The 14,242-nt window shown below is 42.7% G+C and overlaps 1 protein-coding gene across 1 annotated transcript; it reads right to left on the minus strand.

Moving 5' to 3' along the window:
• Window positions 1-5,231: 5,231 nt before the first annotated feature.
• On the minus strand, window positions 5,232-12,846 carry LOC309377239 (uncharacterized protein; the record flags this gene model as incomplete). The annotated part of the gene is made up of 3 exons (XM_081924231.1): window positions 5,232-5,460; window positions 6,320-6,481; window positions 12,523-12,846. The coding sequence occupies 3 exons, from the start codon at window positions 12,844-12,846 to the stop codon at window positions 5,263-5,265; spliced, it is 684 nt and encodes a 227-aa protein (XP_081780357.1). The 3' UTR covers window positions 5,232-5,262.
• Between the last annotated feature and the right edge of the window lie 1,396 nt (window positions 12,847-14,242).

Here is a 14,242-nt window from a genome sequence, read left to right on the forward strand (position 1 = left end):
ACAAGGAGGGAGACAGAGCTCTCAGGAGTTCAGCCTACACTCAAGTAGGACCCTGGCAGAGACACATGCCCGACTGGCATGTTCTCTCCCTCCTGGTCAATCGTTTGGGAGCTTCAGAAGCTTTCTTCATCTCGGCAGATGAAGTTGATGGACTATATGGAACTGGCGGAAATGACTGGCAGAATCTGAGACCAGGGAGAAGAGTCGGTGGAAGAAGACTGGAAAAAGTTTAAAGACTATTTACAGAAATACTGTAAAATCAATGAATGTTAGAAAAATGTTGGAATGAAGTTATATGGCTTTAGCAGAAATGTTATAGGGAATTAAGTACAAATAGATTGTTAAGGCATTAAAGGGAAAATAAGGTTAGAATATGTTAAGATAAATTACAGGACAGAAAACAGAGGAAGATGGAAAGGAATTGCTGAAACAGTTAACTGAAGTGGAATACAAAAAGGGAGGTGTGAGGAGGTCGCTGAAACAAGTGAATGAAAGTTAAGACTTTAAAATTATTGGATGTGTTTTTAATTGTTTTGTTTTCTTTTGTTAATTCAATGTTTTATGTAATGTTTTTGTTTTTGTAATGTATTGTATTGTCTTGTTTAATTTCTTGTTTAATTTCTTTTTTCTTCTTTTTGTAATTTTTAAACTGTTAATAAATATTTTATTTTTTTAAAAAAAGAAGCTTTCTTCATCTCGAACATCACAGCGACCGATGCCAACCGACATTGGCACACTTAGGGATCTGCAGAGTTTGTGCAGTTGCGTAACAGACCTCAGCAACTCAGCATTTTGGCTAATCTACTTTATTTACATACAAACACACATGGAGCACTGCAACATGGCTCCCTCTCTCTCTAGCATCAGACAGCAAAGAGAGAGAACAAAGGACAACAGTCCCACTTCACGGAACACAGTAACACAAACATCCTGTCTCCATCACTTCCCACTCTGTGGAGTCAAAACATACACCGTGATGTGCAAGACAAAAATCCCATGGCTGCAATCATGGAGCAGGAATTCTAACAAGGGCACCCTGATATCATAACCCAAGTTGAAATGCTGCCTGGGGTTCACAGATCAGAGAAATGGCAGAATTGGGGTGATCTAATATGCCCCCAATGACTCATTCCTAACTCTAGACACCCCATAGTCACACCTTGAACTCCAAAAAAAAGTATGTGAGCCTGAGGCAAAGCTCAGGACTGACAGCACAGTTCTCATCTGGCATCGCAAGGCAGTCCATTTCAGAGCCTGCTGATAAACAGGAAAGCTTCCTAAAGTACAGTCAGGTTCAGAGCCCCACAAGGACACCAAATGCGGTGGAGCAACCAGAATTGTTCCATCAATTCTCAATTGCTGTCTAGTACAGAGATATAGAATCTCTGGCCCTTTGGGAGACCCTGAGCTCCAGCACCCACAATCCCTGGCCATTGATTATACTTGTTGGGGCTGATGTAGAGTACAACAACAACAAATGGGGGGCCACAGGTTCCACACTCCTGGCCACTGTGGTTGCCGGCGCAACAGCTCTATGGATCAGCTACTAATTCCACAACTAAGCAATACGTAGTTCACAAACGTGCTGAAGCTGCTGGACAGCTCCCCTGTGCTCTTGAAACCAGGTTCTTTTCCCCAGATATGCCGCAACACCAAAGCACACCAGAGCAAGAACCATGGCAATGACAGTCAGGGCTATGCTCCTGGCCGAATTAGCAGCTTTTAAACCCTTTTAAAGCAAGGGGCAAGGGAAATGAGAGGATGCTAGATCACAACCATGGAAACCATTTGGAAGAGCGCAAAAACACCCCTTAAATTGTCACTGACTAACTCTCCCACCTGCGCATGGGTGTTGAGTTTGAAGGGACTGTTTCATAACAGCCTTAGGAAGCCATGGCAAGAGTTTACTGTATTCAACTAGATTAGGGGGTGAGGAATCTCAGGCCCTCCAGGTGTTGCTGGACTACATTTCCCATCATCCCAACCAGACACGTCCAGGGCTGATGGGTGTTGTAGTCCAACAATCATTGGAGCACCTGAGGATCCTCAGTTCTGAACTACATGGACAACAGTAAGGCCCAGTTATAGGTCGGTTCATGTCTGCATGAATCCTACACTAAATCTCATAGGCAATATTTCATTTTGAAGGCATGAACTTTTAAGGAGTGGTGTTTGCCCAACAATGTTCCTGGTAGGATCATGTCTTCCATAGAAAAGTGTTCACACCAGAGCGATTCAGTGTGCAGATAATGTTATAGGCTTGTTTGCTTCTGATCGTTCATCTCCTTTACTGTCTTCCATGTGGGAGTGCTCTTGATGACGCATTGAATGCTTTGTCTGAAGCAGCAAATGCCAGCCCTTTTGAGTGCATTCTCTTCATGTTTTATCCCCTGTTAAATATCACCTGCCCTGAGCCCTGGCTGAAGGAAAGGAGGAACTAACACAAAATTTAAGAAACAAACAACATTCTGAAACTATTTCGCTTTTCTAAGTGAACTCAATTTAAAGCCTTGGCCAATGACTGTTTTTGTTTTTTTTTTTAAAAAAAGAACTGGCACATAAGGACCAGAACATTGGCCTCCCTGCTGACATTTTTTGATGAGCTGAGGCCCTAGGTACTTTAACCCCTTCCTCTCTAGTGTGAACAGTAATAGTGTCCTCAGTGGAGTCCTCCTCCAAGTTTGTTCCAGTGTGCCTTGGCTCATGTATTGGTGCAAACCACTGAGAGCAGAATGAGAAAACTCCATGCAAGGTCCTGAACCTTGGGTGGTTTCCCATCAGGCCTAGCCAGCATGGCCCATTGCCTAGGATAGCTAATTGTAGGGGTGACGGGTGTCCAGAAGGCATAATGGTAGTGACCTTTTGGTTTTCTATCATTCAACAGGATTCATCTCTTTGGCTGTGACTGGGATCATGATAAAATGGATAAGGTGCTTATCGTTCGGATTCAAATAGAAAGCTCCTAGGACAAGACTAACAAATTGCCTACTGCTAATGCTGACCCCAGCAGTGAAAGCAAAGTCAGATGCACTTCCAAAGATCTGGGCATCTGACAGTCTAAGTGCCTTGTGACTCTATAGGGATGGCTAAACCTGTGCATTTTGGCTTTGGTCAGTTTTTCTGATCTTAAATTCAGTTCTGCATGTCAAACTGAATTTCCATATCAATGTATGATAGATATAGATATATGGATATATAGATATTCATAGAGATAGAGATAGATATATGGAAGACAAATTCCCCATGACTTTTCTTCCATTATACTCATTTTGGCAAAGGAATTTCCCCTAATGTAATGCATTTAAATGTTATTTTTGCTGATATGTATGCAATTTTCCAGATGTTGGGAAAGATTGAGGGCACAAGGAGAAGGGGATGACAGATGATGAGATGGCTGGATTGTGTTCTTGAAGGTACCAGCATGAGTTTGACCAAACTGCGGGAGGCAGTGGAAGACAGGAGTGCCTGGCATGCTCTGGTCCATGAGGTCACAAAGAGTCGGACATGACTAAACAACTAAACAACTAAACAACAACAACATGCAATTTTGTACAATTACTCGGCTGAAGAACTGCAGCACAAAATTTAAAGGTGTGGGGTTTTCAAGGATGGGTGTTTTTTGGTCCGCATATTATTTCAGAAAGTGTGGACTGAGTAGGCTTTCTAAATGTGAAATGAATCAAGTTTATCGTTTTCAATATAGTACAGTCATACCTTGGTTGTCAAACAGAATCCATTCTGGAACTCCATTCAACTTCTGAAAACATTTAACAACCAAGGCATGGCTTCCAGAGCCAGTGTGGTGTAGTGGTTAAGAGTGGTAGTCTCGTAATCTGGGGAACTGGGTTCGAGTCTCCGCTCCTCCACATGCAACTGCTGGGTGACCTTGGGCCAGTCACACTTCTTTGAAGTCTCTCAGCCCCACTCACCTCACAGAGTGTTTGTTGTGGGGGAGGAAGGGAAAGGAGAATGTTAGCCGCTTTGAGACTCCTTAAAGGGAGTGAAAGGCGGGATATCAAATCCAAACTCTTCTTCTTCTTCTTCTTCCAAATGGCTGCAGGAGCTTCCTGCGCTCAATCGGAAGCCACGGAAGCTGCGCCAGACGTTTGCAAACCGAAACAAAAAAATGTTTGCAAACCAGAACACTCACTTCCGGGTTTGTGGCATTCAGGAGCCAAAACATTAGAGTCTTAAGGCGTTCAGGATCCAAGGTATGCAATATTGCAATATTGCAATTAATTGATTGATCACTTTCTAAGCCATTGTCTAAGGTGGCTTAGACATAAGATCATTAAAAGCAGTTAAAAACACAAATAAAACAAATATGTAAAAAGAAAAAGAAGGATCTTTTTATCACATGTGGTGGGAATGTAAGAAAGTGAAAAGCTTCTGGGAAATGATATATAATGAGATGAAAAAGATGTTGAAATATACATTTATTTAAAAAAACAGAAGCATTTTTACTTGGCATTGTAGGGGAGGATATTAACAGACAGGATAGCAAATTGTTTTTATATGCAACAATGGCAGCAAGAGTATTATTAGCACAGAAGTGGAAACAAGAAGAACTACCGACGGAAGAAGAACGGCAGACGAAATTAATGGACTATGCAGAATTAGACAAGATGACAGGAAAAATTCAAAACCTGTGGGACCAGAGATTCTCAAAGGACTGGAGTAAATATTTGAACTATTTGAAAATTGTAATAAACAGATTATGCTAGTAGGATTGCAAGAAGTTTTGTAAGGAGAGCTATGCGAAATGTTGCGGAGAAAATTATAAAGAGAATTATTAGTTAAGGATTATTAAAAGTAATAATTAAATTAATGAAATGTAGATTAAGTGATAAAGATTGAAAAATCTTCAGATGTGGTTGACGGAAGTCCAAAACATTGTATAAGACAAGAAAATATGTTAGATGATCTTTGGAAATTATATGTAAAAATCAATATATATAAATATATATAAATAAATAAAACACACAAATAAAACAAATGCATATAAAACAAGACTAAAAGCTTAACAAATACACACTCATGGCAAAGACCCATTCATTCAGCTGGGAAAGGCGGTTTCTCCCACATCCCAAGAACCTAGCCAGCCAACTATTTGCATGAAGGAGTTTACATAATAATGATAATAATAAATTTATTTATACCCCACCCATCTGGCTGGGTTTCCCCAGCTGCTCATTGCAAACAATTGCCCCTATGACTGAACCAACCAGAAATTTCATTATGGTGGTGATGGCATTTCAGAGTTTATTGACAGAGGACACTGTTCATTCTCAAGCAAGTTGCTGGGATCTTGTAGGGCGAGGTTGCCTCAGGTAGTCTGCTGGGGGTGGCTCCCGAGTGTTGTTTAGTAGAGACTGAACAGGGCAATAGCCTGAGGCTTTGGGTTTCATGGGGCCTGACATGTTCTCTTTCTCCTCCGCCCACCTCTACGGCTTTTGCCACCTGGGGAGAAAAAGGTAAAATAAGGTTTCCATAGAATCACAGAATTGCAGAGTTGAAAGTGACCCAGAAGGTTGTATAGTCCTTGTGATGGGTCTTTGTTAGTACATCTGTCCCAGTGCTGTTTGACGCCTTATTATTATTAATTTCATTTATAAATCACTTCCGAGGAAGCATCTCAAAGCAATTTCACAATGCAAGAAAACATGTCTAAAGCAATCATATATATAATAACAGTTAATTACTTACACACACACACACACATCTCCCAAATCCAAACCAGTTAGCAGCTGGGATTTTTTAAAAAACCAATTATTAGACTTCTTGAAAGAGGAAAGAAAATTAGGGCCTATGTAATTCTAAGGACACATGTTTTTGTCAGATTTCACACCTTGGTTCTATTGGAAATAAGGTTGAAATTTGGTCTCTGCCAGTTTTTGCATTATTGTTTTTTAAAGTTTGTTCCCTCCCACTTGAATAGTAATGTGTGAACTTAAAACCATAGAGACAGTCATGCATTAATGTGGATAGTCTTTGTTTTGTAAAATCTTCCTGAGAGCTGTCAGCACCATTTTCTTTTCTTTCTTTTCCTTTCTTTTTGTTTTTTTATATATTGCAATTTTATTTCATCTGCTCAAACAAAACAAAGTTAGCATTTTAAGAAATTTTAAAATGACACAATATGGTAAAAATAGCAGAGAATTAACTGAAAAACCTCAAAAGGAGGTAAAACTAAATGCATGAAAATTCAACATTTGTTAGTGTTTCACAGCAGCCAAACTTTGTAGCTTTTCTAAGCAGCTAAATATATGTCTTTTAAAAGGTGGGGTGGGGTTAAAATTCTGAAAAGCAGCCTTCATACCATGTGATAGTATTCACGGTGGATCTGAAATGGAGCAAAATCTGAGACATAGGGGTGAAGATTAGGTGAGTTCACATCCACCATCCTGACTTTCATATCCATCTTGCATGGTTTCCAAATCATCCCTTTAAATCCTAGGATTCTTTTGGAGGATCTCTGTGACTGTAAAAATGTTATACATTCACTATAGGCTTATGTTTTTTTTAAAAGATATACCACTCCTCACATGGAGGCCCACTGGTGATGTGCTAGTTTTCTCCAGCTTTCATTCCTCGCTTTGTTTTCCTGATGCTGGAAATATTTCAAGAGACAGTGACATGCTGTTGATGTACATTATTTAGCGGCCAATCATATAAATATCAATTATTTACCACTGTGTTCTGCTCTGTTGTTGATACTTGACTGTGCACCACGACTGAGAGTGGTGTGTAGATAAATAGGGGAGGACATCGAGTCGCCTCTCTTTGTATCTCAAGAGCTTTTTCACATGCTGAAGACTTAATTGGCATTGACAAAAGCTGTTTCCAAAAAGAAGTACATGAATGCATTGCAAAATTCCAATGCTGATCTGAAACCAGTCACTGGCTTTGCAAAGGGTTGGGCAAATTATTTGACCTTCTTACAAAAAAAAAAAGTCCATTCATTTACTCAACATTCATTCATTCATTTATTTATTTTACACTTTTTATAGTGCATCCGTCTCCATTTATTTTCACAGTGGGGAAAGGGGAGAAATTGGATTCTGTTCCTATTTAAAGGCAAACTTATCTGAAAAGCACTTTCTGAAATAATATGAGAACTAAAAATACAGCCGTCCTCCAATGTGCATACAGTCGTACCTTGAATCTCAAAAGCCTTGGCTCCTGAAGAAATCAGCTCCTGAACAATAGAAACCCGGAAGTGAGTGTTTCAGTTTTTGACTGATTTTCAGAAGCTGAACATCTGGCGCAGGTTCTGCGGCTTCCGATTGGCTGCAGGAGGGTCCTGCAGCCAATTGGAAGCCGAGCCTTGGTTTTCGAACGGTTCTGGGAGTGGAATGGACTCCCGAAACGCATTCTTTTCAAGGACCAAGGTACGACTGTACTTCTTTAAATTTTGCAGTGCAGTTCTCCAGTCACGTAATGGGCAAAAAAATTCACATACTAAGGTAAAGTGTACATAAAAATGCATATTTGAGGGGAAACAACATGCAGAAATATACTTTTTTGGGGGAAATTTTGCCTTGCAAAAATGTGTATGTTAGGAGAAATTTGCACTAAAATCCTCATGAAACCTATTCTTTTTAAAAAAAACAACAACAACACAGCAACAATCATGAACCGATGTGTAAATGTTGAGACCTAAAGAGTACCAATTGCTGGGAACTGCAAGTGAAAAGGAGGTTTTCACGCTCAGGTCCTGCCTCCGGGCTTCCAAGAGGTGGCCAATGTGAGAACAGGATGGTCAACTGGGTGGGCCTTTGGCCTGATTCAGCAGGACTCTCCTTATGTTGGCAGGGGATGCTTCCAAGCATGGTCACCAAATGCCCTTAGAAGGTGCTTTCAGACCTTCCTGCTCAACACAGGAAGGCCAGTGTTAATAAGTAGGCAAGATCAACATGCACACGAGGCTGTGTGAGTGCAGAACATTGGTGGTAGCACTGACATGTATGTTCTATTCACATTGGCCTTTTTAGTTCAAGCATAGGTTTTATGGAGGCTTAAGGGGAGGAGAATCACTGCACCAAGGCTGGCGAAACCCACCCAAATTTGACGGAGTGCTTAGCAAAATAGCATTGGCGCCACCTTCATGTTCACAGAGGGGAGTCTTACCTTGTAGCACAGGTGAGTGGCTATTATTCTTATTCTTAATACTAATTTAATTTAATTTTTTGGGATATGAGAAGCAGCAAAGCTCTTGAAAAGTGCAACCTCTTGGACATTTTGCTCCCTCGTGTTTTGTGCTAACGTAGGGGATTGGTGGGAGGGGAAACACAATGGCATCTGGCACTCGCAAAAATGGCAGCCCCCAATGGGTTCCACCATATTTTCTGTTGGCTGCCATTTTGGGTTTTTTTCCAAAAGAAAAAAAAATGCTCCAATGCCCCAAAGCATTAGATCAAGCCACAGGAAAAAGGTTCATGATAGCAGAAGGGGACAAAAGAATAGGGGATCATCTGAAGGGCAGAATGTGGAAAGAACTGTTGTGTAAAAGGCCAGTTTGAATGGGCCCACAGACGCTGGTCTGTGACCGTATTAATAAATTCATTCAGTCATTCAATGGGCCCTTATCATCACCACTAACTAGATCAGGGGTCAGCAAACTTTTTCAGCAGGGGTCCGGTCCACTGTCCCTCAGACCTTGTAGGGGGGTGGACTATATTTTTTTAAAAATAAAAATGAACAAATTCCTGTGCCCCACAAATAACCCAGATATGCATTTTAAATAAAAGCACACATTCTACAGTGGTACCATAGGTTACATATGCTTCAGGTTACATACGCTTCAGGGACGCAGGTGGCGCTGTGGGTTAAAGCCTCAGCGCCTAGGACTTGCCGATCGAAAGGTCGGCGGTTCGAATCCCTGCTGCGGGGTGCGCTCCCGCTGCTCGGTCCCAGCGCCTGCCAACCTAGCAGTTCGAAAGCACCTCCGGGTGCAAGTAGATAAATAGGGACCGCTTACCAGCGGGAAGGTAAACGGCGTTTCCGTGTGCGGCTCTGGCTCGCCAGAGCAGCGATGTCACGCTGGCCACATGACCTGGAAGTGTCTCCGGACAGCGCTGGCCCCTGGCCTCTTAAGTGAGATGGGCGCACAACCCCAGAGTCTGTCAAGACTGGCCCGTACGGGCAGGGGTACCTTTACCTTTACCTTTACATACGCTTCAGGTTACAGACTCCGCTAACCCAGAAATAGTGCTTAAGGTGCTTAAGTGCTTAAGGTTAAGAACTTTGCTTCAGGATGAGAACAGAAATCATGCTCCGGTGGCACAGCAGCAGCAGGAGGCCCCATTAGCTTAAGTGGTGCTTCAGGTTAAGTACAGTTTCAGGTTAAGTACAGACCTCCAGAACGAATTAAGTACTTAACCCGAGGTACCACTGTACTCATGTAAAAACACCAGGCAGGCCCCACAAATATCCCAGAGATGTATTTTAAATAAAAGGACGCGTTCTACTCATGTAAAAACACGCTGATTCCTGGACTGTCCATGGGCAGGATTTGGAAGGTGACTGGGCCAGATCCAGCCCCCGGGCCTTAGTTTGCCTACCCATGAACGAGATTGTGTAGGAAGGTGGATTTCATGGAGAAAGTTGACCAGCCCAGTGGTTCCCAAACCTTTTCAGGTCGCTGCCCGCTTGCTTCTACAAACTCATCCCCAGTGCCCTTTACCCAACAGAAAACATTTTCCTGAATAGCAGTTTACACAGCCCACTAAGGAATATAATAACACAATAATATTCAAAACTGTAACAGCTAATGGCACATTTATTCAAGTCGAACTAAAGCCGCTTAGTTTAATAAAGCTGGAATGTACATTGATTTATTCACCAGCACATAGCTAAACTATGGAAATCATGCCTACAGGAGACAGTGGTAGCCAGAAATTTGTATGGCTTTAAAAGAGGCTTGGACAAAGTTATGGAGGAGAAGGATACCAAGGGCCACTAGCATGATGACTATGCTCTGAATGCTTCTGAATACCAGCTGCTGGAAACCACAGGAGGGGAGAGTGCTCAGGTGCTCAAATCCTGTTTGCTGGCTTCCTTCAGGCATCTATGTGCGCTCTACGTGGGGCTACCTTTGAAGGTGTCCCGGAAACTACAACTAATCCAGAATGCAGCAGCTAGACTGGTGACTGGGAGCAGTTGCCGAGACCACATAACACCAGTCTTGAAAGACCTACATTGGCTCCCAGTACGTTTCCGAGCACAATTCAAAGTGTTGGTGCTGACCTTTAAAGCCCTAAACGGTCTCGGTCCAATATACCTGAAGGAGCATCTCCACCCCCATTGTTTAGCCCGGACACTGAGGTCCAGCGCCAAGGGCCTTCTGGCAGTTCCCTCACTGTGAGAAGCCAAGTTACAGGGAACCAGGCAGAGGGTCTTCTCGGTAGTGGCACCTGCCCTGTGGAACGCCCTCCCACCAGATGTCAAAGAGAACAACAACTACCAGACCTCCCTGTTTAGGGAAGCTTTTAATGTTTGATGCATTACTGTATTTTAATATTTTGTTGACAGCCGCCCAGAGTTGCTGGGGAAACCCAGCCAGATGGGTGGGGTATAAAAAATAAATTATTATATTATTATTATTATCTGGTTGGCCACTGTAAGAACAGCATGCTGGACTAGATGGGCCATTGGCCTGAACCAGCAAGCACTTCCGCTGTCCTTATCTCCAATGGCAGTTTCCCCTAGAATGTTGTCCCTCCCATGAATGAACAGGGTTGATATGTTGTTGTTGTTGTTTAGTCGTTTAGTCGTGTCCGACTCTTCGTGACCCCATGGACCAGAGCACGCCAGGCACTCCTGTCTTCCACAGCCTCCCACAGTTTGGTCAAACTCATGCTGGTAGCTTCGAGAACACTGTCCAACCATCTCGTCCTCTGTCATCCCCTTCTCCTTATGCCCTCCATCTTTCCCAACATCAGGGTCTTTTCCAGGGAGTCTTCTCTTCTCATGAGGTGGCCAAAGTATTGGAGCCTCAGCTTCACGATCTGTCCTTCCAGTGAGCACTCAGGGCTGATTTCCTTCAGAATGGATAGGTTTGATCTTCTTGCAGTCCATGGGACTCTCAAGAGTCTCCTCCAGCACCATAATTCAATAGCATCAATTCTTCAACGATCAGCCTTCTTTATGGTCCAGCTTTCACTTCCATACATCACTACTGGGGAAACCATAGCTTTAACTATATGGACCTTTGTTGGCAAGGTGATGTCTCTGTTTTTTAAGACGCTGTCTAGGTTTGCCATTGCTTTTCTCCCAAGAAGCAGGCGACTTTTAATTTTGTGGCTGCTGTCACCGTCTGCAGTGATGATGGTGCCCAAGAAAGTAAAATCTCTCAATGCCTCCATTTCTTCCCCTTCTATTTGCCAGGAGGTGATGGGCCCAGTTGCCATGATCTTCGTTTTTTTGATGTTGAGCTTCAGGCCATATTTTGTGCTCTCCTCTTTTACCCTCATTAAAAGGTTCTTTAATTCCTCCTCCCCTTTTGAGAAGGAATTAAAGGGTTGATATAGTTGTTTAAAGGCAAGTGAACAAGCTATTGAATAAAGGCATGGTCAAGTCAAATAAGTACTCTTGCTAGGAACATGTTCATTTCTGAAAGAGGTAGTTAATTACCGCACCACGGTTTTGATCATTGCAATGAAGAATCCTCTGCAACTGCATTGGCCAACTTGACGCCCTTCAGAACTTTTTGGGCTACAACTCCCAGAAGTCCCAGTCAGCATGGCCACTTACTTGACAAGATGATATGGCTCAGGGTGCTTGCAGAGGCCTTCCCCGGTGCCCACAGGGGTCCTCGCCCCCTTATCCACTTCACCTCTGCTGAAATTATGCTTGAAATAATCATTTTGTTGAACCCAGTAGAAAAGGTTGTGTGTTTGGTTGCAGGATGTGTGTGTTACTCAGCAATAGCTTTTCCAGGATGCAAATGTGCCTATGGTCCCTCAAAGACTGGTGCAACCTGGTACAGATGGCCAGGTCACCCCAAGTATCTTGGCCATCTCCAGTGGTGGTCAGTGTCCATTGGGACTGGTAGAGTGGAAGGCAGGGAGGTCAACAGTAGATGGTGCCAAGCTAATGGCAGACACAGCCACCTAATTCTAGTTTTCCTCCCATTCTCCTCCATAGATGTCCACTTTCCCCAAGGGAAATTCCCTTACTGTGAATAGGATTCCTCGCAAGAAAAGGGAAAAGTTGACAGCTATGTTCTCCTCCCTGCTGAGTTCTATGAATGGCAACACTGAGACTAATTTGGAAGAAGCTGCCCCAGGCAGTGCTACTCCTAGGCTGGATGTAAGAAACAAGGCAAGCAGCTGGGAGGCTGTTTGGGGGCTAGCTGCAGTTGGTGGGCCCATGCCCTGTTTGCCTCAAATGAGCCAGCCATCACTGGTTCCCTCTATGGGTCACTGGAGGCCCAAAGAGTTACCCCGTGTCCAAAATCAACACCAAACATGACCGCATCTCAAGAGGGGCGCAAGACACAAATCAAACCCTGAGACCCACCTTTTCTCCTTCCGCCGCGTCTTCCCCTCCTCCTCCCTTTGCCCCGCCGTCCGGAGCCGCCCCCACGGCGTCCCCTTTTCGCCATCCATTTGCAGTTCCTGCTGCTGCTCCTGCTGTGTTGGAATCTCGCCATGTTGTTTCAGTTCCTTTGGTGTGCAAGGTCTGGGCGAACAGCAGGAGCCCCACCTGTGGGCTCAACAGCAGCCCTGATGTCTCTGGGATGTTTGCCTTGGTCCCAGCCTGTTTGTTATAGGCCAGCTGTCCATTGTGACGCTGGGTGAAGCCACAAGGTGTTACTATGGGAACAACAGGCCATTTACCCATGATGCACTGTGATGAGTTTTGCCCTGAGCATAGCAAAGACAAATTGTAAATCTTTCAGGGGGCACATTTGTTTGTTTGTTTGTTTGTTTGTTAACAACCCTTCATCTGAAGATCTCAGGGTGGTTCACAGCATAAAAATACAAAACACAAACACAAACCATATAATAAAACTGTTTTGCTCTTGAAGGGAGTTCGCTGAAGGCACAGTGGGTCCTCTCCAGTCTCCCTGGCTTCCCCTGAGAGTCACCAGCTCCCTCTTCCCCTCTGCAGCAAACCGGAAGTCTCAGGTCATAGCAAATCCTTTGTTCCTACACGTTATTTCTGTTAATTTAACCAACTCTGTCAAAGCCAAATATTTCTGATATACAGGTGGTACATGACACCAGTCAAGCTTGCAAAAATCTACCATATGTCCGATAATAAATGTTGGAAATGTAAAGAGAATGAAGGTACATTCTTTCACCTTTGGTGCTCGTGCCCAAAGATTAAGGCTTTCTGGGAAATAATATATAATAAAATGAAAAAGGTATTTAAATTATACTTTCCTAAAGAAACCAGAGGCCTTTCTCCTGGGCATTGTCGGCCAATTGGTGCCAAAGAAGGACAGAACTTTCTTTATGTACGCAACAACAGCAGCAAGAATACTTATTGCAAAGTATTGGAAGACACAAGATCTACCCACAATGGAAGAGTGGCAGATGAAGGTGATGGACTATATGGAATTGGCGGAAATGACTGGCAGAATCCGAGACCTGGGAGAAGAGTTGGTGGAAGAAGATTGGAAGAAATTTAAAGACTACCTGCAGAAACACTGTAAAATTAATGAATGTTAAAATGATGTTGGATTGAAAATATGTGGTATTAGCAACAAAATCAACAAGAATATGCAAAAATGAATTGATATTGGATGAATATAGAGTTACCAAATGTTAAGGTACAGAGTTAAAGCAAATGAAAGAGGGTAAGGATTTGCTGATTTGATTATGTAAATGGGAATACAAAAGGGGAGGTGTGAGGAGGTCAAAGAAATAAGCAAAGGAGCTTAAAGTTATGAAAAATGGATTATTTTTAACTTTTTTATTTTTTCTTCGTCTTTTACATGTTGTATTTTTTTATCTCCATTTTTTTCTTTTTTCATGTATTTTTTCCTTTTTTCATGTATTTTCTTTTTTATTTGCTTTTGTATTTATGCTTTTGTAAAACTTTAATAAATATCTCTTTAAAAAATATATTTCAGCCAACATTCCTGAACTGCTGGGGGTTAAGAGTTTTTCCAGTGCTCAGCCCACGATAACTTTGTTGCAATCTATAAATTTGTAATCAATGATTTCATTGTGCTGGATAAAGCATTTCCAGTAACATTAAATAATTCCAATCCATAACATTAAGAGCTATT

Source organism: Podarcis melisellensis (assembly GCF_964234715.1).
Source record: "Podarcis melisellensis genome assembly, chromosome: 9".
In the NCBI taxonomy this organism is placed as follows: domain Eukaryota; kingdom Metazoa; phylum Chordata; class Lepidosauria; order Squamata; family Lacertidae; genus Podarcis; species Podarcis melisellensis.